The sequence below is a fragment of the Fomitopsis serialis genome (assembly GCF_022376445.1).
Source record: "Fomitopsis serialis strain Sig1Antser10 chromosome Unknown B0H18scaffold_14, whole genome shotgun sequence".
Classification (NCBI taxonomy): domain Eukaryota; kingdom Fungi; phylum Basidiomycota; class Agaricomycetes; order Polyporales; family Fomitopsidaceae; genus Fomitopsis; species Fomitopsis serialis.
The window spans coordinates 122,481-149,078 of NW_025954974.1; the positions used below are offsets into that span (position 1 = coordinate 122,481).

Consider the following 26,598-nt stretch of genomic DNA (forward strand, 5'->3'; position numbering starts at 1 on the left):
TTCTCACTGGGGTTCAGGCCCAGGACTCGGATCACGCAATGAGCAGGATCTGCAGTGATGAACACGCGCAACACGACTATCAAATTCGCGCGAACGGTTTCCCACTGCTCACCGCTCTGCCTGTGGTCACATCTCGCTCTACTGATTCTGCGCCTTCGATCGAGAATTTGACTCGGGTGAGTCACCGTGAGTGACTGTAGGAGTTTGATGCGTTCCAATACCTATTAGGATACACATTGAGGGTCGAGATAAATTTCAGAATATAGACGTGCAATGTGTGTGCTAGTCTTCATTAGACAGTCTTCCGTACATAGGCATATTCTAAACGCGACCTCTTTGAGCGGATGCAATCAGCTGTACGAAAACAGATCTAGACCGTCTGATAAGTAAGCCCCCCTCGCTTTTGTTGATCACTCCTTGAGCTTGAGTACTGACCACTGGGGTTTCGTTTTCTCTTGCTCTCTCGTCGACAATGTTCAACTTGAAGTCCATTGCCGCTCAGCTCAATCTCGACGAGGAGGAGGTCGCCGCCTGCTTAACCGCCCCAAAGCAGGCTGGTCGGAACCAGTCTCCGATCCATCCCATCACGCTCGTCTCCCCGATTGCCTCCTCTTTTAGTAAGCTCTCGCTCAATGACAGGAGGACGGGCGACGTCGTGAATCGCCTCACTGACAAGTACCCCAAAGCCTACCGCGACTTCTACGGCAGCGGCACTGCCTGTGTCTTCAAGTCTGGCCCTGACTGGCGCGTCCCCATGGGCCCTGAGGCCTGAGGCCCAAAACACCGTACGTGAGGCTCGCGCGGTCTACCGGCGCCATGCCATTGGGGATCCTTGGCTCTATCGGCAAGCGCATCTGCCACGACCTCGACTCCGTCGGCGTAACGTGGACGTCCATCAACCCCCTCGCCTACGCTTACGCCGGGGAAGCCAAGCCCTTCTGCCCTCTCATCCTCTCCATCGGTGTGAAGCCTCAATCCCTGCTCTACGACGCTGCCGTTGCTGCAGCCACCGTTGTTAAGAACATCCTCGCAGAGGCTTCCTTCCCCGCCATCGAGGTGGCCTTTGTCGAGTCGGTAGTCACTCGTCACGGTTCCGTCGCTGCCGGCCCAGGGGGTCGAACGAAAGGAGCTTTGGGCCCTAAGCTCCTTTCATTCGACCCCCTCCTCGACGATGTCCCCGAACTTCGAAGGCTCTTCACCGCTACCCTCGGTCTCTCCATCGCACCCCTCAAGTATCCCCACTTGGAGGGCACAGCCTCGCTCTACTTTCGCCTTGGAAAAGATGACAAGCGCATCGCAGTCCTGACCTGCGCCCATGTCGCCCGTTCCCCTCCTGTCTACGCCAACACGGGTATGACGTGTAGCACCACACGCCAGGCTCGTGAGGAGTTCGTCGCGCTCGGTGATATAGGCTACAACAACGCCGTCAAGGCCATGATGAGCACCATCAGCAACCTCCTCTGCTACATCGACATCTGGAACGATGCGCTTGACAGGCTGGGGAAGCCCGTTGAGGGAGAGAACACTGGCAGCAAGGTCACCAAGAGGCGCGCGGAGCACTTGAAGTCAGTGGCGGCGGCGACGAAGAAGATCGAGGAGGTGAAGGCGATCCACGACGAGGTCACCAAGCCCCGTGCCACCCCTGACCAGCGCATAATTGGCTTCGTGCTTCATTCCGAGAAGTTCGAAGTCTCGGTCAAGCTCCACAATTTACTCAAGATTGGGCTTTGATAGAGTTGTACGACGCGAAGATTAATTGGCCTACATACGTCGGTACGTTTTTTTTTCGATATCTTTGTTTACATCTCGCCTCTCGTCGCATTTTCCATCTCCCGTCTCCTTTATTGCTTTTCTTTCCTTCGCAGGCGGTTATGTCTCCTTCGCTGATTTTCACAGAAAATTGTTCCCTCAGCTCGCGGATCTAGCAAACTATCAGTACCCCCCGGATGGTCTCCTCCAGGCCTATGGCGTTGTCCAGGAGGACGAGATCCACAAGCCCGAGCACCTCGACTTTCACGGTGAGAAGTCCCTGCTCGTCGTGAAGAATGGGTTGGCCACTGGGACCACCGTCGGTCGCGCGAACGGTCTCGAGTCCTTCATTCGCATCTACGACGACTACGGCGTCGGGCAGACCTCCATCGAGATCGCTGTCTTGCCCTACGACGAGACGGGCAAGTTTTCCGATGCTGGCGACTCCGGGTCTCTCATCCTCGCCAGGGATGGGCGCATCGTTGGAATCCTCACCGGCGGCGCGGGCCCTGCCGACAAGATCGACATCTCGTACCTCACCCCCTACTGGTGGGTCGAACAGCAGATCAATTGCTTTCTCTACGAGGTCGTCCAGTAGATATATCGTGAGCTCGATGCACAGCGGACTTTTTCTCAGTGGATCTTTCCCCCTCTCCCCTTCCCAATTCCCCTCCCACTTTCTCGTCTCATCTCATCACACTCGTTCCTTCCCCCCTCTTCCATCGCGCTCGTCCTAGCTATGAAATCCTTGGCGATGCTAATGTCCTCTTACTGAGCACGTCAATGCGCTGAAATGATCCCTCGACATAATTGACCTTTACGACAGAATATCCGCACTCAACTGATTGTCGCAGACCTGTATTATATGTACAAGTGATGCACAACAACTGTATAGCTCTGCCTATCACTTATCTTGCTGGAACTTCCTCACGCCACCTCATACGTCTTTGCCGGATCGCTGGCAGTCGCTGCAAAGGACATCGTCTCTCAGCTAATTGACCTCTGCCAGCACATTCTTTATGTAGCAGTTCGTTGAGCATGCGGAACTGGCCAGAATCTACGACAGATCACGAATGAGCACGCGCAAGAAGACCTAGCAAATCGGCACGTACGGTTTCCCACTGTTCAAACGTTCACCACTTCGGTCATCTCTCGTTCTACTGTTTCTGCGCCCTCAAGAACGCGAGTGCTGAGCCGCTCCGCCTAGTCGGCTTGATACGCATGCGCGCCCGCTAGATTAGCAGATTTGACTCAGACTGTAGGAACTTGATGCATTATAGGGCCTATGACACGTTGACAGGTCGAGAGACGTCAGAAGAACAACGTCCAGTACTTGTGTGCGAACAAGCTTGGAACAAGTGCACCCAGCTGCACCCAGTGAAGAGCAGTGTTGTTATGACCCGAGTCTGACCGCGGTCTGACCGAGGTCAAGCAGGGTCTGACCGAGGTCATGTTGACCGCGGTCAAGGTCAATGCGTGACCCTGTGAATTATCTCTGATGACTAAGCTCCTCGGTCAATGGCGACGATAGGCTCACCGCTGAGGCTCATATCGAACCAGAGACGAAAAATACAATTAGCACTAGTTGTCAGGTACTTCAGAATTATGCACATGCAATGAAAGATCACGACTCGGAAGATACTGGGGGCTCTGACATAAGGACCTCCTGAAGGTCGGATTCTACATCTAGGCTCGCTTCGGCTTGCTGCCAGAAGCCAGCGCAATAGCTACTCAGTTGAACAAAATGGGGGTCCGACGGTTTCAGGAATAGGTTGCATAGTAAAAGCCTCTCGCGACCATGCAACGCCGCACCCACCGGTGCCGAGCTCGAAGTGGTGGCAGCCGCGCCGTCGCCGGTACTACTGCCGGGTACCAGTGGCTGCGAGCTGAGACTCCGAGTCGCATTGTCATGCTCCTCCGCTTCGTGCGAGAGTTCATCTGCGACAGCGCTGAACGAGGTAATAAGGGGTGTGTCCCATTCGGAGTCGGCGGTTCGGCCTGGACCTGAGCTCGCGTCACTGTTTGCTGGCGGTGCTGCTGACTCGGATGTGGTTGTGGACGAGACGGCGGCAGATGATGCGGATGCGGTGGTGGAACATTCGTAAGTGTGACACTTCTTGCGCTCCTTCGCAGGCCACTGTGTATTAATGTCACCTTTGACCAAGGCCATCTTGCGAACCCTTCCAGCATCGAGACGATTGCGTCGATCGGTATGTATTGTACCCATCAAGCTGAAGAGCCGCTCCGTCGCGGCAGAGTTGGGCACAATGCTGAGTATCCGCATAGCAAGGACAACCAGTCCCTCGGGTCCTGTTGTCTTTCCAGGAGTCCAGCACGACCGCCAGACACTGACGAGATCGACAAAGGATTTCTGTGTCCAATCTAAGTCCAACAGGAACATCAACATACGCAGTATCTAAGGTACTTACCTCTGCATCTGCCATCCTCTTCAGGAGCTCGAGGCTCATCGCCTCGTCGGAGAAGGTCCCGAGCCCAGTCAGATAATCTGTAAATGCACGGCGCATCTCGTAATCGGGTGGTGCGTACTCTGGTGAAGGAAACATGCGGCGGAAGCATCGATCAACCATTCCCCAGAGTGACGCCTCGGTGAAAAGCGCGTTGTCTGGGTTGAAGGCCTTTCGCCGCAGGTAAGGGTTAAAGAGAACCGCAAGGACGAAGACTTCCTGATCGGCTTGTTTCCAGCGCTTCTCCAGGCTCTTGCGGATTGTCTCGCGTGCAGCAGCATCGTACTCCAGGCTGCTGAATATGTGGTAGAGGTGGCCAAGAGTCAGCAAGACAATGTCCAAGCGGGCATTATTCGCTTCAGTTGCATAAGTCGCGATGGCGAGAGGGCGAAGTGACTTTTCGATCCTGGGAAATGGACGTGAATGTAAGTTCAAGTTGACATCCATGTGGACTTTGAGGGGTTAATTAGCTGACGTACTCTGCAAGGTTACGCCAGAAAGACGGCTCGCTGATGAGATCAAGGATCTCAGTCGCCTTCGCTTTCAGTTCGACCTTATCGCCCGCGCACACGATCAGTTGATTGCGCGAGTCCAACACAAGGGTCCGCATGGCATTCTCGATGCGGAGCAGTCGCCGGCATGAAAGGAAGTGCGATGTCCAGCGGGTAATGACTGGTAAAATCAACGCATAAACCTTCGCTAGCTTCTCCATCATCTTCTCCTTCAGGAGCCCCAGAGCCCGACTGTGATTGTTGAACCACTTGATCACTTCCAAAGCTTGATCAACAACACGGATATGCGGGAGCTTCAATTTGAGGTAATCGGACACGACGAGATTGAGCTGACAGCAGTGTATCAGCCATGGATTTCAATATCCATACACCGAAACAAGTTACCTGATGCGCCCAGCACACCACTGTCACAATCCAAGGAAATCGCTCACGAAGAAGGCGACACATCTTCAAAGACTCGCCACTCGAATCCGTGCACCATGCGACCACCACTGTCTCGAGTACGTCACGGCAGTATTTGATCTCGTTGACGACGATCTCGAGCAAATTCTCAGCGTTCTTGGCCTTCGCAGATATATCAACTGCACTGAGAATGTATGGCTACAACACAGGTCAGCAAAGAACGGGACTAGATGCTACTATATTAGGTACGTGCCTTGTATTCGACGTTCAACATTGATGCAACTATGGACGTCTTGGTGATGTTCTTCCATGCATCACATTGACCTGTGGCAAATCGGCCCTTGACACGAGTCTTCATTGTGGTGAGCACTTTGTCTGCCTCTTCATCCAGAACTCGACCCGACAGCGTGAGCCGGCCAGGGAGTAGACAACCAGGGACCCACTTCTGAAAGAAGTGTTGCCAGTAAGGGACCTCGACAGCGTGCCACGCAATGTTGCACGCAATCAGAAGACAACACAGATCACTTGAAAACTCGCGTTGTCTGGTGTTGTTCCAAGATTGCAACTTCGGGACTGTCTCGCCGAAGAATGGTGTCCCGTTGATGGTCCCGAGCCGCTGGCGCTTAGCATAACGCAGGGCCTCTGCTTGCTCGGTATCTGCAAGATTGGGTGTATATCAGAGTGTGTACACTAGGACAGAACACCTCACAGGCATGCATACCACCACTTGACTCTGCCGCCATGATCCACTTATCGTAATCGACCTCAGGAGCTGGTGCGGACGCAGGTGCTAGGAGCGATTGACCGCCCGTCACGGTACTAGTGAGTAGCGCGTCGGAGTCGGCACTCGCGATACTCGACAAACTTGACTGGGCGGACAAAGGGCTTGCCACTGGGCCGGACGCAACAGGTCTGTTCTCGTTTTGGCTAAGCTCGTGCTGAAGCCTCGTCATCTTCGTCTCCGCAGCCTTTCGTTTCCCTCTCGCCGCATCTGCCACTGCCTCCGCGCGCACCTCGTCGGTCACATGAGGACATTGCTCGATAAGATGCTTCCGGTACCACTCGACCTTGTTACTCCTCGGTTCGATATGGATGGTCATGACTAGTGATGACGTGTTAGCTATAGGTATGTTCAAATCCGACTGTCTAATTGCCATACCTTCTTTCTCGACGTCCTCGTCGCTCCGTTCTGGCTGGCCTGTAGTAAGCTCGGTATGCTTTATCTCGCGGACTTTGTACGCCACGCAAGCCTTGCACCACGCCTCCTTGTGAGAGTGGTCTGTCTTAAAGTTGTGGTCACTTCGGTGGAAGTACTTCGCGAGGGGTGATTCATGGATCATAGAGGCGGGAAGGGAGAAGGTATAATATTCAAGACAGAGCTACGATTTGTATCTAGCAGCCGCTCCATAACAACATTATTTCATTGATTTTCGTAGCTTTGAGTCTGGGCGCGGGCGCGTCGCGTCGCGTCGATCTAACTCACGTGTTTGCTGTCGTCACGTGTTGACTGACTGCGGTCAACGAGGTCATGACCTGGGTCTGACTGGGGTCATGCCTTTGACCCCGGTCAACGGTCAATGGGGTCATGGGTGACCCTAACAACACTGGTGAAGAGACTCGCCCGAGCACAGGCGCCCGCTGAAACAGCACTTGCCTAATCGGATGATTACGTCATTGTATGATAATATGTGTCTCGTGTTCGAGCTCTAACGTTACTGCGGTCTCGTACTGTTCTTGTCACATCCCCAGTGGTTCACATCAGTGTTGTTAGGGTCACCCATGACCCCATTGACCGTTGACCGGGGTCAAAGGCATGACCCCAGTCAGACCCAGGTCATGACCTCGTTGACCGCAGTCAGTCAACACGTGACGACAGCAAACACGTGAGTTAGATCGACGCGACGCGACGCGCCCGCGCCCAGACTCAAAGCTACGAAAATCAATGAAATAATGTTGTTATGGAGCGGCTGCTAGATACAAATCGTAGCTCTGTCTTGAATATTATACCTTCTCCCTTCCCGCCTCTATGATCCATGAATCACCCCTCGCGAAGTACTTCCACCGAAGTGACCACAACTTTAAGACAGACCACTCTCACAAGGAGGCGTGGTGCAAGGCTTGCGTGGCGTACAAAGTCCGCGAGATAAAGCATACCGAGCTTACTACAGGCCAGCCAGAACGGAGCGACGAGGACGTCGAGAAAGAAGGTATGGCAATTAGACAGTCGGATTTGAACATACCTATAGCTAACACGTCATCACTAGTCATGACCATCCATATCGAACCGAGGAGTAACAAGGTCGAGTGGTACCGGAAGCATCTTATCGAGCAATGTCCTCATGTGACCGACGAGGTGCGCGCGGAGGCAGTGGCAGATGCGGCGAGAGGGAAACGAAAGGCTGCGGAGACGAAGATGACGAGGCTTCAGCACGAGCTTAGCCAAAACGAGAACAGACCTGTTGCGTCCGGCCCAGTGGCAAGCCCTTTGTCCGCCCAGTCAAGTTTGTCGAGTATCGCGAGTGCCGACTCCGACGCGCTACTCACTAGTACCGTGACGGGCGGTCAATCGCTCCTAGCACCTGCGTCCGCACCAGCTCCTGAGGTCGATTACGATAAGTGGATCATGGCGGCAGAGTCAAGTGGTGGTATGCATGCCTGTGAGGTGTTCTGTCCTAGTGTACACACTCTGATATACACCCAATCTTGCAGATACCGAGCAAGCAGAGGCCCTGCGTTATGCTAAGCGCCAGCGGCTCGGGACCATCAACGGGACACCATTCTTCGGCGAGACAGTCCCGAAGTTGCAATCTTGGAACAACACCAGACAACGCGAGTTTTCAAGTGATCTGTGTTGTCTTCTGATTGCGTGCAACATTGCGTGGCACGCTGTCGAGGTCCCTTACTGGCAACACTTCTTTCAGAAGTGGGTCCCTGGTTGTCTACTCCCTGGCCGGCTCACGCTGTCGGGTCGAGTTCTGGATGAAGAGGCAGACAAAGTGCTCACCACAATGAAGACTCGTGTCAAGGGCCGATTTGCCACAGGTCAATGTGATGCATGGAAGAACATCACCAAGACGTCCATAGTTGCATCAATGTTGAACGTCGAATACAAGGCACGTACCTAATATAGTAGCATCTAGTCCCGTTCTTTGCTGACCTGTGTTGTAGCCATACATTCTCAGTGCAGTTGATATATCTGCGAAGGCCAAGAACGCTGAGAATTTGCTCGAGATCGTCGTCAACGAGATCAAATACTGCCGTGACGTACTCGAGACAGTGGTGGTCGCATGGTGCACGGATTCGAGTGGCGAGTCTTTGAAGATGTGTCGCCTTCTTCGTGAGCGATTTCCTTGGATTGTGACAGTGGTGTGCTGGGCGCATCAGGTAACTTGTTTCGGTGTATGGATATTGAAATCCATGGCTGATACACTGCTGTCAGCTCAATCTCGTCGTGTCCGATTACCTCAAATTGAAGCTCCCGCATATCCGTGTTGTTGATCAAGCTTTGGAAGTGATCAAGTGGTTCAACAATCACAGTCGGGCTCTGGGGCTCCTGAAGGAGAAGATGATGGAGAAGCTAGCGAAGGTTTATGCGTTGATTTTACCAGTCATTACCCGCTGGACATCGCACTTCCTTTCATGCCGGCGACTGCTCCGCATCGAGAATGCCATGCGGACCCTTGTGTTGGACTCGCGCAATCAACTGATCGTGTGCGCGGGCGATAAGGTCGAACTGAAAGCGAAGGCGACTGAGATCCTTGATCTCATCAGCGAGCCGTCTTTCTGGCGTAACCTTGCAGAGTACGTCAGCTAATTAACCCCTCAAAGTCCACATGGATGTCAACTTGAACTTACATTCACGTCCATTTCCCAGGATCGAAAAGTCACTTCGCCCTCTCGCCATCGCGACTTATGCAACTGAAGCGAATAATGCCCGCTTGGACATTGTCTTGCTGACTCTTGGCCACCTCTACCACATATTCAGCAGCCTGGAGTACGATGCTGCTGCACGCGAGACAATCCGCAAGAGCCTGGAGAAGCGCTGGAAACAAGCCGATCAGGAAGTCTTCGTCCTTGCGGTTCTCTTTAACCCTTACCTGCGGCGAAAGGCCTTCAACCCAGACAACGCGCTTTTCACCGAGGCGTCACTCTGGGGAATGGTTGATCGATGCTTCCGCCGCATGTTTCCTTCACCAGAGTACGCACCACCCGATTACGAGATGCGCCGTGCATTTACAGATTATCTGACTGGGCTCGGGACCTTCTCCGACGAGGCGATGAGCCTCGAGCTCCTGAAGAGGATGGCAGATGCAGAGGTAAGTACCTTAGATACTGCGTATGTTGATGTTCCTGTTGGACTTAGATTGGACACAGAAATCCTTTGTCGATCTCGTCAGTGTCTGGCGGTCGTGCTGGACTCCTGGAAAGACAACAGGACCCGAGGGACTGGTTGTCCTTGCTATGCGGATACTCAGCATTGTGCCCAACTCTGCCGCGACGGAGCGGCTCTTCAGCTTGATGGGTACAATACATACCGATCGACGCAATCGTCTCGATGCTGGAAGGGTTCGCAAGATGGCCTTGGTCAAAGGTGACATTAATACACAGTGGCCTGCGAAGGAGCGCAAGAAGCGTCACACTTACGAATGTTCCACCACCGCATCCGCATCATCTGCCGCCGTCTCGTCCACAACCACATCCGAGTCAGCAGCACCGCCAGCAAACAGTGACGCGAGCTCAGGTCCAGGCCGAACCGCCGACTCCGAATGGGACACACCCCTTATTACCTCGTTCAGCGCTGTCGCAGATGAACTCTCGCACGAAGCGGAGGAGCATGACAATGCGACTCGGAGTCTCAGCTCGCAGCCACTGGTACCCGGCAGTAGTACCGGCGACGGCGCGGCTGCCACCACTTCGAGCTCGGCACCGGTGGGTGCGGCGTTGCATGGTCGCGAGAGGCTTTTACTATGCAACCTATTCCTGAAACCGTCGGACCCCCATTTTGTTCAACTGAGTAGCTATTGCGCTGGCTTCTGGCAGCAAGCCGAAGCGAGCCTAGATGTAGAATCCGACCTTCAGGAGGTCCTTATGTCAGAGCCCCCAGTATCTTCCGAGTCGTGATCTTTCATTGCATGTGCATAATTCTGAAGTACCTGACAACTAGTGCTAATTGTATTTTTCGTCTCTGGTTCGATATGAGCCTCAGCGGTGAGCCTATCGTCGCCATTGACCGAGGAGCTTAGTCATCAGAGATAATTCACAGGGTCACACATTGACCTTGACCGCGGTCAACATGACCTCGGTCAGACCCTGCTTGACCTCGGTCAGACCCTGCTTGACCTCGGTCAGACCGCGGTCAGACTCGGGTCATAACAACACTGTGAGGTACCGTGGCGCTTCTGAGCAATGAGGCCATTGCGGCGCAGTTGTATTAAGCCTCGCGGTTTCTTGTAGACTGGTTCTCGCACAGAATCTGATCTGCGATTCCCAGCTTAGGCCCTTCTATGCCTCGTTGCGAGATACCGAGGCGCCATTCGCACGAAGCACGACGGGGCTTAAGAACCCAGTGGCCAGTCGTTGGGTAGCTACCCTCTCTGTACTCGACGTACCCCCAATCACGATGAGAGATCGACGCGCTGAAACAAAAACCCCCGTTCGGCTCAACATGAGCCGCTACGATGCAGCCGTGCTGAAAGACGAGGTCGCGCTTGAGGTTGCCATGGGCGACCTCGAAAACAATCTCGCAAGGACAGCCAATGTGGACGGCATCGTAGAGGATTTGCTATCAATTCCTTGTCTGTTAGAATTCGCTCTGGCCAGTGAGTAAATCAGTAGTGGCTTCAATTCGACGACTGACATGCTTGCTTAGGCCTCAGTGATACGGCGGCTCACAAATTGAGCGATGGTATCTTCGAGGCTCTGCCGATTGAAGCGAGCCTTTTTTCAGCCTCTTTGGGCTGCCGCGTTCTCCAACGTCTGTCTCTGTTCTTTGTTTTCTTGTCGTATCCTTCGCCTGCAGATATACCCGATGGCATCCTCATGGAACATCATTCTGTCGAACGCGCCAAACGACTGCTACACATACTCGCTCAGCACTTGTTTGAGAGCAGTGGAAGGACTGGAGGCCCTGTCAGAGGTTCGAAAAAACAGAAGGCGAAGCAACAGGTGCAACGGCCTGCACCTATGCCTACGTTGGATTCGAAGGTGTTCAACGATCTGGGGATCGAGGTCCCTTCCAATCGGAATGAAGCTCTCGCTGTGGCGGCGAGCGTCATAGAAACTCAGAGACACCTTCTGCAGGTGAGGTCAGGTGTCCCTATGAGATCATTGTGACTTACGTCTGGCCGAGTACAGTACTATCTGCAGGTCTTGCGCTATCCACATCTCAAAGAAGCCATACAGCAGACCTACGTGGCTCATGATAACTCAGACCCTGACCCCTCGACGTCCCCTCAAGCGGATAGCACGTCTTCAGCGAGCCCATTCAGCTGTCTCATGGAAGGTCATGGTACAGCCGACGCGCAGTCTCATGGAATGGGATGGGATGGGCCGACCTCGGCCGACCGCAACTGTCTCATGGAAGGTGATCAAGTCGGCCGAGCGCAAGGCGGGCAAAGCGGCACAAGGCGGGCAAGGCGGTGCGTGGGACGATTGGCTGCCCCAGACATTCTCACCCAGCTGACCATTCTGTCTCGCCCAAGACAATGCACTATCCGACTCTCGGCTGGAGAAAATCTGTAGCCGACCACCGCCTTGATTCAGCCGACCTTCTTGTCTCGCCCAAGACGATGCACTATCCGACTCTCGGCTGGAGAAAATCTGTAGCCGACCACTGTCTTGATTCAGCCGACCATTCTTGTCTCACCCAAGACAATGCACTATCCGACCGTCGGTTGGAGAAGGTTTGCAGCCGACCACTGTCTGGATTCAGCCGACTGTCTTGTCTCACCCAAGACAATGCATGAGCCGAGCATCAGCTGAGGTATCTTTCCTGGCCGATATCCGTCTTGACTCAGCCGACCTTCTTGGACCTTCTTGACCTTCTTGACCTTCTTGACCTTCTTACTCACTAAGACCTTCTTGACCCAAGGTAACTAATGGTTGGCTCATCTTGGTCAATACCAACGTGTTAATGAGGTATCTAGGTGGGCAAACACCAATGAGGTTTCAATGTGGAAAGTGTCAAGGAGGATATCAAAATGGCGAGCATATTGAAGAAGCCTTCTTGGAGGTGTCAAGACGGACAAGTGAAGACAGACAAATCAAAACGGGCAAGTTAAGACGGACAAATTAAGGCGGACAAGTTAAGACGGACAAGTTAAGACTGACAAGTTAAGGCTGACAAGTTAAGACGGACATTCTCAAGACGGACATTCTCAAGACGGACATTCTCAAGACGGACATCTCAAGACGGACATTGTCAAGACGGACATTGTCAAGACGGACATCTCAAGACGGACAAGTTGAGATGGACATCTCAAGACGGACATCTCAAGACGGAGAGCTCCTTGGAGGTATCAAGGCGGACTGGTCAAGAAGCCTCCTTGACACTCACCGTCTTGAATCGTGATAACCTCCTTGACATTGACAAGGCAGCAAGTATGCATCTTGTTTCTTGACTCGACTTGAATGGTATGTACGTGCAAAACTGTATGCTGTTTGCTCATTGGTTTGGGGCCAATGGTGTGGATGTATTATTGAACATGTCCAATATATGTTTGTACCGTGACTGTGTCTATAGACAGTCATTACGGTGTTGAGGTGCAATACACCATGTAGTAACTGTATATCAGCAAATAGAGATACAATGGTAAGACACTGAGGTATTCCTTGTTCTGTTAGAGTGATTCCTGAATGGCTCGCAGCAATTGACAATGATGATACTTCGCTGATCTACTGTATTTGCTGTGGAACTACATGTAGTAGATTAGGGAAGCCACTCACGTAGGCCATTAGCCTCATTGTTGTGTATGTAAAGAGCACTTTGGCTTTGTGTAATCTCAGCTCGTATGGGAAGAGGATCTCAGGATATGTTTCAAAAATGACATGTTGTTTGGAGATATTGAGAGGCATGTGGATTAAATCTCAGCTTCTGCAAGACAATTGTTTGAATCAAGTACATACAGAAGTTGTATTCATGCTGTGTCTATGGTACATGTGGCTGCTGGCAATTCTCTGAAGCAATCTGGCAATGTTATAGCTTGAGATAGCTAAGAAGGTTATACATGGAGAGCATGTCTTAGACAAACACACCCCACGGTTCAATTCTCACAGAATTCTATACAAGCCATGTACTACACATAGTCATGCTTGGTACAAAGTCTCATAGCATATGGTGGCTCAGAGGTGAAGTTATAAAGAGAATGAGACCATCTCGGGTGACTCGGGGACATGGCCGAGGCAATGTCCGAGGGCAAAACACTGGAGAGTGTTCACGCATTTAGTGGGTGCTCTGACCACTATCATTGAGTTCGTGTACATATCTTCTAGTTGTCCACTCCTTTGTACTTCTATACTATTGAATGCTGATAGAGGTTGTACTGAACATATGATCATGACATCCCGAAGTCTATATCAAGTGTAACTGCAGTACAGTTACGAAGAGTGTATGTGCATGTTGGGCCAACTGACAACGAGTTTCATTGCTCAAAGCGAACCATCACATCCATACAGTGACAGAGTATGAATTTGGCAGTGTTGGCCATAGGCAAGCTCGACTGGAACTATATTGAGCAAGCCTTATAGCAACAGATCACACTTCTTGTCCATGCTCTCTCTCGTCTGAAACTGCCCACAATGCTGTTAACAAACAAATCTAGTTTATATCGGAAGTTTGATCTAGTTTGTAGGCTCTTACAGTTTTAGTACACCGAGACTTCAAACAGACAAGAAAGCGAGCACAACCAGAAGGAGAATGTAACGGTGGGTGATTGATAATGCAAGATGGCAGGTAGGCGAGCAAGACGGTGGGTGTGCAAGACGGCGGGTGTGCAAGACTGTAACGGGACGTTACCGTATGGACGTGTGTAATCCCGTTATGGACTTATTGGATCGATATGTTTGTATGTATATACGTTTGCGTGTGTTTGGCGTCGTACCTTTATAGGTCGTCGCCCGGCGAGTTGAAGGAAAAGTCCTTTAACTCGTCGTCCTCCGGATACATCGCACTTCTCAATGGAGATTGGTGCACTGTATCTGCGGGATTGAGTAAGGCACGTTACACTTTTTTACAGTCCTTCGATAACTCGAACTTCCACTCGGAAGGGCGCTCTATCAGGGAACTGCACGCTACGTAACAACCCCCATCACAACATTCATCATTACAAAACCTAAATCGCAACAACCGCGCGATAGTCGCGGACGCTTTCTACCAAGAAAGAAAATGGCGGACCAAGCACCTGAGTCCCCCTCTCCGAAAGGAGCTAACTCGCCCGTGGATCCACCCCAATTGGGTGGATCACCGAAGCGAGGTGAACAACCTTACACGTCGAGAGTATCGCCGAGAGGAGCTCGCGTGTTTAGTGACGAACGATTGGTTGCGTCACCAGACAGCGGAGCCAGACCTCATTCAGCGAGGATATCTCCGGCACGTCCGGAAGGAAGCGGACGTGTCCGAACGCCCGAGGAAAAGAAGTCGAGCAACGCCAGTAAATCTGCACGCTCGACGTCAGCCAAACCGAAGGGTTCGCCTGGGTCCCGTCGCGGGACTCAGTCGGGCGCATCGGCGATGATCCTGGCGATTCGAGGCCATGCTAAGAGACTCGGAGCAGCCAACACGGAGGCTATCGAGGCTCTTCAGCGTGAGTCCGAGGCCAAGTTCATCCAGCTAAGAAGGGATCTCAACGCGGGAGTTGAAGAGTTCATGAACGAAATGGCCAACTACGTCGAGGCAAGAATCCCGAACAAGCCAGGAGGAGAATCGGGAACGGAGGCCGACAACGAGACAGACGAACCAAGTTCGTCGCCTCGGAAGTCGAGTCCGCCCATGAGCAAAGGCAAGGAGCGTGAAAGGCCGGAACGAGCAGAAAGCATGTTCGGCGGATGGGGGAAGGCTAGGCCTACGACCGTTGAAACTGAAGACGAGTCGTCGAATGATATACCGACACAGCGACCGCCGCCAAGGACGCCCCCAGCGGCGACCTCGACACCGGCGCGGCCGGATATCAACGCGGATCCCAATATGAGTTTCGCAGCAGCAAACTTGGTCCTCCCCAAGGGAAGGAACGAGTCGGACGCGGAATTCGCGAGGCGAATGGCAGCCGCGGAACGGCTAGCCAGTACCCTAGGAGGCACTGCCCAAGCAGTACCCCCAACCCCGGGTCCCGTACCAACGGAACCACGGAAACCGAGACCTGGTGAACCGGGATTCACTAGGTCTCCGTACCGTACATCGGGGCCGGGGTACGCGTTCTTCCAGACGAAGGACGGACCTGTACCATCAAAAGATCCGCCCCCTCACATGCCGGGTCCCGCACCTCCACCGAGAACCGGCGGCGGTGCAACAAGGACCGAGAACGACGGGTATAGGTACACAGCAAGTGGGGTACCTATACCGCCAGTTCCCCAGAAACCGAACGTTGTGTTCGAACCAGGAGTTGGAGGCTCAAGCGCTTCTAACTCCGGGAACGACCCAACCAAGGCGAAAGAAGGCGGGGTTGGCTATGGGAGATTCCAGGCGTACTCATACATGGGTACGAGCCGGGACCCTCAGAGCGTAAGCACCGCCCCAGCACGCACGCGAACCGCGTTAGACCCCTTGGCAAGGTCGAGGGAGAAGTGCTGGAACATGATCCAGACCATGGTAGGGGATCCACCGATGGATGACCCTCCCATGTACCTGCGATCCGTTAAGCTGCAAACCCCTGCGGCCTGGAGCGGCGAAGACGATCTGTACAAGTTCGAAGAGTGGCTCTACAAGCTCCTCTCGTACTTCCAGACGCTCCGCGTAACAGGACCGCGGATGGACGCGGATAGGCTCCGCATGCTAGGCGACTCACTTACTGGGGAACCCAGTATGTGGTACATCCGTAGCATAAACTATACGAAACCGAACCAGCCCGCCTGGATGTTCGCCGATGTAATAATGATACTACATGAGCGGTACATCCGACGGGATGGTGAGATCGAGGCGGCCGAAGCATTCTATGGCGCGAAATACACCCAGAAGGGCGGTGCCATAGATTTGATCGACCGGTTGACTCGGTATGGCGAACGTATGGCTGAGAAGCCAAGCCCGTACGTGTGGAAAGGCAAATTTATGTCTGCCCTTCCCCGCGACGCCGAGAACCACCTCAGGAACACTTGCATGCTCACACCGGAGAGGTCTGAGCTGCAGGAGATCATTGAGAAGACCAATGAGTACGAGCACGCCCAGCGATCTCAGAAAGCGGGATCGGCGCTGTGGCTGCAACGTATGGTAACTACCGCCAAGGATGGTGGTAGTGCCAATACGAAGGCAGCAACGCCTGCCACCACCAGTAACAAGAATACCGGCGGTGGTCAGTCGTTGAACAAGGGGAAGAAACCCTTTGTACCACGATTCAAGACAGGCACACAGATGGACGGTGCGAACTTCAGGTCTGGGAACCAGATGGATGGATCGGCCAGCAGGTTCCAGAAGACTCCTGCTCCAACCGGCAAGACGACCACCGATGGTCGTCCGTACGGAGGTTACAGCAAGACGTACCCGAAGAAGGTCCAGATGCATGCCGGACGCGTCGCTGAAGAAAGCGATGCGGACGCCATGCATCAGACTGACCAGCCGGTCGAAGAGACGTCGGAACGGGAAGAAGTCAACGCAGTGGACACTGAGGATGCTAGGACAGGTATCGAAACCGACCAGCACCCTCAGTCCGACTACGGAGACTACGCATACGATGACCCAGGAGAAAACTCTCCTGTGGACGATCGTAGCGAAGATGACGAAGAGGGACACACCGTCCACATGGGTTCAATGTGGATGGGTGCGATGCGGATTGAGCGACAACAGTCGACCCAACAACGCCATGAACAGCTGGCCCACCAGTCGTACGATGCCGCAATGACCGACATCGTGCGCTCGTGTGCCATGCAAGTCATGCCCTCGGCGAGGTCGATGAAGGCAGCCTGGCTATACGACTCGAAGATTCGACGAACGTCGGATCCGAAAGACCAGCCCAAGCGCGCCCCCGACTCGCAGCGAACACTATGCGCGGAAGTCGACGTCAACGGCGTGAAGGCGTACACTCTGTTTGACACAGGGTGCACGACCGACACTATATCACCGGAGTTGGCGTACCTGTCCAAGGCTGACAGGGTTGATCTCAAGGAGCAGATCAACCTGCAGCTTGGAACGAAGGGCAGTCGCACCACCATAAATTATGGTGCGCTGCCGAAGATTACGGTTGGCCCCGTCAACAACGTCAACTACGTCGATGTCGTTGACATCGACCGGTATGATATGGTGCTAGGCACCACGTTCTGCAATGCGCATAACGTGGTCCTAGACTTTCGTACGCGGAAGATCTGGATTGACGGCGTAGACATCCCTGCCTACACCGCCGTCCAGGAGGCTGAGGTGTGGGAACACCGCCGAAACAATCGTCAAGACAGGGTACGGCGCATTTACGTGCTGCTACCACCTCAAGACAATAGGGCAGCGTAGCGAGATCCACCGCTGCGCAGCCCCCCCTGTCTCGCTATGCGGAAGAAGGAAACAAGGTCTTGAGGGGGGAAGGGAGCGACCCAAAAATCGCTTCTATTGTGGATAGAACAACGAAGAAGTTGGTACCACCTACGGCGCCGCAGGTGGTACGCAACCCAACATTGAAGGCTTCAGACCGACCGCCACCACATCTAACAGTAGAAGTGGTGACGCCTCGGCGGAAGGTGCCTGTAAACAGAGGAAATCAGTTTACAGCGAAACTGCCACGACTGAGCGAGGACAATCCACCGATGCCTCACTCATCGCAGCAGCCCAAGCGAGACAAACTCGGTCGATTGGATCCGTATGGAACCAACGACGAGGTTGACAGAGCTGTGCGTAACTTCCTTGTCGACGAGGAGATACGCCAGTCCCTGAATGAAGACCCACAACTCGACGCACTGCGCGAAGAGTGGTTGAAGAAGTGCGAGGATATAATGAAGCCTCCACCTCCCGGATTGCCGCCATTCCGGGAGGTGAACCATTATATTCCGCTCATCGACCAGGACAAGCAGTACAAGTACCGCTTGCCCAAGTGCCCGGATGCTATGAAACCACAGCTACTCGACAAGATAGAGCGGTATTCAGATGCAGGATGGTGGGAACCAGTATCAACGTCGCAGGCCGCTCCGCTACTTTGCATTGCAAAGAAGTCGGGCAAACTGCGTACTGTCGTTGACGCAAGACAGCGTAATGACAATACCCGAAAGGACGTGACACCGTTTCCCGACCAGGACCAGATCAGAATGGACGTGGCTCGAGCGAAGTACAGATCGAAAATCGACCTGTCCGACGCATATGAGCAGATCCGTATCGTTGCAGAAGACGTCTGGAAGACGGCGTTTTCTACACCGTACGGCACGTTCCTTAGCCTGGTAATGCAACAAGGCGACTGCAACGCGCCTGCTACATTCCAGTCGCTAATGACTGCGATCTTCAGAGATTGCATCGGACGCTTCGTCCACGTTTACCTTGATGACATCTTCGTATTCTCCAACTCGGTTGAAGAACACGAGAAACATCTCGGTATCGTGTTCGACCGACTGAGGAAGGCCAAGCTATACCTCAGTCAGACGAAATGCGATTTGTACTCGAAGCGAATGGACTGCCTTGGTCATCTCATAGACGACCGAGGACTGCATGCCGATCGAGACAAGATGGATCGCATCCGCAACTGGCGGACACCTCGTTCGTACAAGGAGGTACAGCGGTTTCTTGGACTAGTCAACTACCTCGCGCATTTCCTGCCCGAGGTAAGTGGCTATACGTCCCCGCTGGCCGACATGTGCCATAACGACCGAGCATTCGTATGGCGAGCACTGCACGACAAATGCTTTGAATCAATCAAAGCACTTGTGAGTCGGGCTCCCATACTGAAGCCAATTGACCCCTCGATCGACGAACCCATTTGGGTGATCACGGACGCCTCACTATTCGGAGTAGGCGCCGTGTACGGTCAAGGACCAGAATGGCAGACTTGTCGACCTGCAGGCTTTCTGTCCAAGAAATTCTCGAGTGCTCAACGCGCGTACAAAACGTATGAGCAGGAGGCACTCGGAATAATGGAAGCCCTGCTCAAGTGGGAAGACAAGTTGCTTGGTCGTAAGATTCACATCATTACGGACCACAAAGCCCTCACTTTCTTCAACGGGATACCCAATCCGTCAAACCGCCAGGTTCGATGGTATGAGTATATGTCCCGCTTCGACTACGACATCACGTATGTCGAAGGAAGAAAGAACAAGGTAGCGGATTGCCTGTCTCGATACTACGAGAACGACACGTCCGACGACGTCACTCCGATACACCACATGGTGAATGCGGACGTGCGTCTGGACCCCGCTTTCGATGACCTACCCTCGAACCGTGTTCTCGAGTTGCGAATGGGAAGACTAGCATCCCATCCACTCGTCGAGAACAAGCACGAACGCGAGGCTGAGGCAGCAGCATTGTCCGCCGCCCAGCCCACGTCCACGCCGGTTCAGAAGGAACCATCAAGGAATGGCAACCCAACGGTTGCTGAGTCACTGACCAATGGACCATCCTTGCGAAAGAAGGTTGAACGGGACACGGACTTCATCTCCGCGATGAAGGCTGGGTACTCGGACGACCATACTTTTCGGAAGGTACTGGAGTCCCCGGACCAGTTCAAGACCTTCGTAGTACGCGACGGACTGATATACACGAAGAACCGTCAACATGAAGAGGTTCTCTGTGTACCCAGGACGCTGATCAAGCGCCGCCTCCTAACGGAGGTGGTGATTGACCAGGCACACACCACGATAGGGCACTTTGGATCTCAGAAGACTTCTGAGTACGTCCGTCGGTGGTTCTGGTGGCCGAAATTGGGACGAGACGTAGACAAGTTCTGCATTACCTGCGGAACCTGTCAGACGTCTAAGCCGCGCAACCATCTCCAAGCGGGATGGCTGCATACGCTCCCGATTCCGGTTCGACCATGGATATCGATGTCCATGGATTTCGTGGGACCGTTCCCCAAGTCAACGGATACGACTACCTGTGGGTAGTGGTATGCCGTTTGACGTCCATGGTACATTTAATCCCCATCAAGACCACGACCACCGCCGCCGAACTCGCAGAGATTTATGTCCGCGAGATCGTGCGACTGCATGGACTGCCTGAATCCATCGTATCGGACCGCGATTCGAAATTCACGTCAAATTTTGGCGTGAAGTTCATCGCATATTGGGCGCGAAGTTGTTGATGTCCACTTCATTCCATCCCCAGACGGATGGATTGTCGGAAAGGACCATCCGCTCCGTATCCCAGATCCTACGCTCCATGGTGTCGCCGGACCAGCTGAATTGGGTGGATAACATACCCCTCGCGGAGTTTGCTATCAACTCATCCACCAGCGCGACGACGGGATTCGCACCGTTCGAGCTCAACTACGGGTACATGCCGCGCATGTTGAACGGATTCTCCACGAGCACCACATATGCAGGTGTTCGTGAATTCGCCCAACGAGCACAATGTTACCTGGAAATGGCACACGACGCGATCATTGAAAGTCGAGTGCACCAGACGTTCCAGGCCAACAAGCACCGTCAGCAGGAACCTGAGTTCGACGTAGGATCGCAAGTATACTTGAGTACGCAGAACCTGGCGCTGCCTCGCGGCCGTGCTAGGAAACTGATGCCCAAGTTTATTGGACCATACAAGGTAGCGGCGTGTAATCCGAGTACGTCGAACTACACGCTGGAACTACCGAAGGAACTACGTGACCGTAGAATCCATCCGACGTTTCACGTCTCCCTCCTAAGGAGACACGAACCGAATGATGATTCAATGTTTCCTCACCGGGAGGCACGGTCGTACTATGACTTCGGCGACGACGAAGAACAGGAATGGCTCGTCGACGAAATCATAGGCCACAACTGGGACGGCAAGCGCATCAAATTCCACGTCCGGTGGACATTGGGAGACTGCACTTGGGAACCGTATGCCAATTGTAAGGACCTCGCAGCGCTCGACGAGTACTTGACACTACATGGCGTCAAGGACTGGAAGAAGCTGCCACGGAAACCCAGGGCGTAGAACGACGCACTACCACCACTAATGGGGTAGTACGACCGTTCACGAAGGCGGCACTTCGAAGCGAGCACCACCACTCGAAGCAGTGGTGGTACTGGACTTGAAGTGGCGGCGAGAAGAGAGTGTAGCGCCCAGAAGACGCGTCAAAGCCCAATCGGGCAGTGACGCGCCGTCAGGAGTCACATGATGTGGCAATCGCCTCAATACGCTGTGGCTGCACTCACCTTCTCCCAAACTTCAACTCTCCACGTCAAACCACGACAACACCGACTTCACCATGTCCCGCCCATCCTCGCCCATGAACACCGACGAGCCCCCGCGTGTCGCCGCACCTACTGGTGTGGTGGCACCGTCGGCGACTCAGTCGACTTCAAGCCCGCAGTCGCCGCCAACGGTGACTTCGACATCGGACGCCGTTGTCCAACCGCCGCCTATTGGGGTGGCTGGGCACGGCGTGCCAACCATCGACGCGTCTCGTCAACAGGCGCGTGAGTCGCGCGGACTACGCGACGACCCCGTCACACCGCAGTACCAATTCGGGACTGTGGGTGGCTCGTCGTCGTTGTTTGCCCCGTTCGCGCAGACTTGGGTGCCACGTCACCCGCCAGCTCCGCTGGTAATCCACACCCCGGGGTCGTGCACCGTGTGCGACGCGTACCTCGCCCACCTCCCTCGGTCGGAGAACGAGGACGCGAGCTTCGGTGTGGCCGTCAACGGAGTGGAGGCCCAGATCCGGGCCCGCTTTGAAGCCGACCTCCTTCAGAGGGGTTGGCTCCAGGGGGGAGGGAGCTGGTAGATTCTCTCCAGCGTCAGTACGACCAACTGGAGCAGAGGTCGTTTCGCGCCCAGGACGAATTGGCCGAAACGCGAGCTCGACTCCATCAGAGCGAAGACGCGGCCCAAGCACTCCGGTCGGAAGTCCGAGAGCTCGAAGACCGCGTAGACAGGCGGGACGCCTCCCTCACGTACCTCGAGGACAAGTTCGACGACGCTCAACGCCAGCTCAGCGAGTACCGAGCAAAGGAGAAAGAGCGTCAAAAGGCCAACGAGATGGGCCCGCCGAAGACGAGGCCTCCGAAGCAGACAGCATCCCGAACGGAGCTGCCGGCTTCGTCGAGGTCTGAATCGAGGACCAGGAACGCTGCACCGGAACCGGCGCAGCCAGTACGGTCCGAGCCGAGGACGAGGCAGACTGTGCCAGAGAGGACACAGCCAGCCCCCCTCCGCCACGAACGCGCTCCCCAGTACCCGTCATCCCGCCGCCGCCACGGTCTGCGCCTGAGTCAAGGACCGTCCCACCGCCGGCACCAAGCAGGCCGCCTGCGCTGCCCGCCATGATGCAACCCGGAGGATGGGACGAGGACCAGAGCGACGACGATGACGTAGACGAAGAAGAGGAGAAGAAGCGGATTAGCAAGGCAAAGGGGAAGCAGAGGGCGAAGGGGAAACCGGTCTCGCGGCCGCAGACGACGGGAACCGACGACGGTCGTACCCAGTACATATCCAGTACGGGTGCGCCGCCGGTCGCTCCTGAAGGTTGGCCCGAGGACGTACCGCTACCGGCCAACTCGCTGGTGATACGCGCCGGACAATGGCACAACTTCATCCCCCGCCGCGACGTGGACGGACGCAATCTGTTGCGCGTCGCACAGGCCGGGGATGAGGAGGCCGCTTTCCGGGTCCGGGACTTGATCCACCAGACCCACGACGACGCGGGCCTGCGATACGTCGACGGGATGTATCACCTCGTGAGCAACTGGCGTCCTCCGCGCGCGACTCCGGTCATCACGCCCACCAGTGGACGTGATGCCGAGATCGACGCGGATGAGGTCCGCAACATCGAGCGTGCCGTTCGCGAGAGTCGAGAAGAGGAACGGAGGCGAGCAGCTGCACCACCAGCGGGAACCCCTGGTGCCGGATCCTCTGGCAGTCGGACGACGACTACCGTACCCACGTCCACTGCCAGTGGTCCACCGGCTTCGTCAAAATCGACGAAGCGTCGCGCTGACGCCGAGGCAGGCAGCCATATGCGTGCGCCGCCCACCAAGAAGGCGAGACTGCCGCAGCCTGACCCTCAAGACCCGGTCAGTCGATGGGTGGATTGGTACCGCCTCTACCCACACAACATACCCGATGGGGTGCGTGTAGAGGACGGCGAGCCTAACGTCGACGATGCCGAGGCGGTGCATCTGATACGCCGCCTCGCACCTCGATCCCCCAACGGACGAAGGCCTTGGGATATCGTTGTCGCTCAGCTCTTCTCCATTGAAGGGCTGTACGGTCTCATCGTCGAGAACGGACACTATCCCATCGGCGACGGACGAGCGACAATCCCGTACGCGTGGAACGCCTCCAACGCTACCATCTATGATGCAGCGCGGTGGTTCGCCCGCATGGGTATCCAGCCCGGCGAGGCACAGTTCCTCACGGACTACGCTCGGCGACGCCGCAATATTCACGAGAGCCGGCCTCTGGATGAGGGTGCCCCTTTCAGCACCTTCCCCATGAGTCCGGGCGACGTCAACATCGTGGACGTGCCCGATATCGCGCAGTTGCCGGCAATCCCGCCTACGGTGCACATCCCGACAACGGTTGTGGATGTGCCCATGGGAGACGGCCAGGCTGAGGAGAACCCCCAGCCTGCCGCGGATGCACCTCCTCCTGATGAGAACCACCCGGGGGATGGTCCTTCTGGCCACTCTGACTGATCGTCTCGATCGTCAGGCTGCTCGACACGTACCATGTCGTCGCTGTACCCCGCACTTACGGGCGCGTTGTACTTCTCGATCACGGCGTCGCGAACATTCCCGTCTCTTCAATTCCGTCCGCAATAGACTTACTGGCCGGCGCGTCGCTGGCGCCTTCACCTCATCATTCCTCTCACCGCGCAGGCTGTCGCCGTCGGCACTCACGTCGTCGCCGTCGTCATCCTGTCGCTTCGCCTCATCATCACGGTCCAATGACCTTATATATTCGCGCATACTCTATTATCGTGGACCCGTGGACGAGTCCAGGGAGGAGGAGTGTAACGGGACGTTACCGTATGGACGTGTGTAATCCCGTTATGGACTTATTGGATCGATATGTTTGTATGTATATACGTTTGCGTGTGTTTGGCGTCGTACCTTTATAGGTCGTCGCCCGGCGAGTTGAAGGAAAAGTCCTTTAACTCGTCGTCCTCCGGATACATCGCACTTCTCAATGGAGATTGGTGCACTGTATCTGCGGGATTGAGTAAGGCACGTTACAAAGACGGCAGGTGTGCAAGACGGCGGGTGTGCAAGACGGTGAATGTATAAGATAGCAGGTGAGACATGCCGCACCCGCAACGAGCGTACCCGTATCCATGGGTGGTGCTACCTGTATCCTACCCCGGTTCACTGTGGGTTGGCGTACCTCGGTGGTCCCTGCGCGGGTTTGGGCTCGTTGCCCGCGCCCGCCGCCGTCCTCCTCGCTCGCTTAGGCTTACTCGTCCCTGCTTCTTACGCGCCATCCGCACGCCCTCCCACCTGCTCGGCGCTGTGCCCACGCCCACGGCGCGCTCGTCGGCTGCATTTGTACGCGGGGCACTGGCCCTGTGTGCTCGTGGTCGACGTGTTCCGCACACCCCGGCCCTGTCCATTGTCTGTCCCGTCCTGAGCTCATGCGCGCGCGCGTTTGTTGGCCGTGTTTGCGTGCTGGGCGGTTGCCCAGCGCACACGCGGTCGGCGTGTGCTCCCGCACGCCCGCTCGTCCGCCCGCCGCCGTTCATCGGCCGTGTCTGCACACGGGGCATTGGCCCCTGGGTACATGTGGTCGCCTTCCGCGTCGCGCCCCACGTCGCCGCCGCCTTCTGTGCCTACCGTTAGTGATTTCGCTTGCGTGTGTTTGCACTCACATGTGGTGGGCAATTCCCCTCGCCCGTCATGCCCATCGTGCGATACATCGCCGCGTCGCATACTCGCCTTTTTGCTCGTCCGGGGCCCGCGCGCGCAGTGCGCTTGTTGGCCGTGTTTGCATCCGGGGCAGTCGCCCTATGTGCGCCGTCCGCCTTCTAAGGTATCCGCTCACTCGCTTGGCTGCTCGTCGTCTTGCCCGTCTACTTGCCCGCCGTCTTGCCCGTCTACTTGCCCGCCGTCTTGCCCGTCTACTTGCCCACCGTCTTGTCCGTCTACTTGCCCCCCCCCCCTGCCCACCTGCCCACCCACTGACCTGCCCGCTGACGCGCTCGCCTTGCGCGCGTTCGTTGGCCATGTTCGTGTGCCGGGTAGTTGCCCAGCGCGCGCGCGGTCGGCGTGCGCTCCCGCCCGCCCGCTCGTCTGCCCGCCGCCGTTCATCGGTCATGTCTGCGCAAAAGGCATTGGCCCTTGGTACACGTCGTCGCCGTGCGCGTCGTGCAGCACGTCGCCGCCACTTCCTGTGCCTGCAGTCAGTGATCTCACTCGCATGTGTTCGCACTCACGCGCGGCGGGCAACGCGCCCGTTTTGCCCGTCATGCGACACATCACCGCGTGTGCGTACCCGTCTTTTTGCTCGCCCGTCTCACCACTCGTCCACCCCCGCCCTGCTTGTGCTTGCACTGTCTGGGCGCCCTTGTACGTTGCCATACCCTGTGCCCGCTGACCTCTCGCACTCCTCCCAGCTCGTCGTTGTGTCCGCGTGTTGTGTCCGCGCGCTGTGTCCGCGTGCCATGCGGTGAGCTTGCATCTGGGGCAGTTGCCCTATGTGCGCCCGTCGCCGTCCTCGCGTGTTGTCTCACCTGAGACCGTGCGTGGGGGTACTCACCTGCTCGAGTTGCCCGCATCCCCGCAGTCTTGACGCCCTCGTGGCGTTTCCGCGTGCCCTTGTGGCACTGCATGTGGCACTCCAGACAGTAGGCCGGTGAATTGGCAGGTGAGAAAGACGGCAGGTGAGCAAGACGGCAGGTGTGCGAGACGATGGGCGTGCAAGACGGTGGACGGCGGGTGAGTAAGACGGCAGGTGTGTGAGACGGCGGGTGTGTGAGATAGCGGGTGAGACGATAGACCGGCGAGACGGCGTGCGAGCAGGACAGCAGGACAGCAGTGGGGCGAGGGTATGCAGGCGATAGGGTAGGCGGGCAAGACGGTATGAGCGCAAGACGGCGAGCGACAGGTCGCCTGGTGAATGAGAGGGCAAGGCGGTGCATGAGAGTGAGATCTTGAGAGCTGACGCACTGACACGTTGAAAGTCTCCGAGTCAACGCGTCTGAACGCGTGCCCAGTTGTGACGCGCC

General features: G+C 55.4%; 5 protein-coding genes across 5 annotated transcripts; 4 read left to right on the forward strand and 1 right to left on the reverse strand.

The window, feature by feature from the left end:
- Positions 1-472: 472 nt before the first annotated feature.
- On the forward strand, positions 473-2,347 carry B0H18DRAFT_1083548 (uncharacterized protein; the record flags this gene model as incomplete). The annotated part of the gene is made up of 5 exons (XM_048031674.1): positions 473-567; positions 640-748; positions 850-1,695; positions 1,737-1,773; positions 1,866-2,347. 5 exons carry the CDS (start codon positions 473-475, stop codon positions 2,345-2,347), a joined length of 1,569 nt encoding a protein of 522 aa, XP_047896494.1.
- A 1,539-nt stretch (positions 2,348-3,886) lies between these two features.
- B0H18DRAFT_843650 (ribonuclease H-like domain-containing protein) lies at positions 3,887-5,528 on the reverse strand (the record flags this gene model as incomplete). Its single annotated transcript, XM_048039523.1, has 6 exons — positions 3,887-4,120; positions 4,179-4,464; positions 4,501-4,620; positions 4,694-5,055; positions 5,111-5,307; positions 5,378-5,528. Coding segments are annotated over 6 exons (1,350 nt in total), but the record flags the coding sequence as incomplete, so codon positions are not given.
- Positions 5,529-8,094: 2,566 nt separating this feature from the next.
- Positions 8,095-9,736, forward strand: B0H18DRAFT_836609 (ribonuclease H-like domain-containing protein; the record flags this gene model as incomplete). Its single annotated transcript, XM_048039449.1, has 6 exons — positions 8,095-8,245; positions 8,316-8,512; positions 8,568-8,929; positions 9,003-9,122; positions 9,159-9,444; positions 9,503-9,736. Coding segments are annotated over 6 exons (1,350 nt in total), but the record flags the coding sequence as incomplete, so codon positions are not given.
- Positions 9,737-10,793: 1,057 nt separating this feature from the next.
- On the forward strand, positions 10,794-11,810 carry B0H18DRAFT_1116412 (uncharacterized protein; the record flags this gene model as incomplete). The annotated part of the gene is made up of 3 exons (XM_048033427.1): positions 10,794-10,947; positions 10,998-11,428; positions 11,559-11,810. The coding sequence occupies 3 exons, from the start codon at positions 10,794-10,796 to the stop codon at positions 11,808-11,810; spliced, it is 837 nt and encodes a 278-aa protein (XP_047896497.1).
- Positions 11,811-24,614: 12,804 nt separating this feature from the next.
- On the forward strand, positions 24,615-25,517 carry B0H18DRAFT_990655 (uncharacterized protein). Its single transcript, XM_048045010.1, has one exon. The coding sequence runs from the start codon at positions 24,680-24,682 to the stop codon at positions 25,211-25,213; it is 534 nt and encodes a 177-aa protein (XP_047896498.1). The 5' UTR covers positions 24,615-24,679; the 3' UTR covers positions 25,214-25,517.
- Positions 25,518-26,598: the final 1,081 nt, after the last annotated feature.

What these genes read in the sequence shown, in the direction of transcription:
- B0H18DRAFT_990655 (XM_048045010.1), top strand. Translation starts at nt 24,680, where the DNA reads ATGCCGCACCCGCAACGAGCGTACCCGTATCCATGGGTGGTGCTACCT.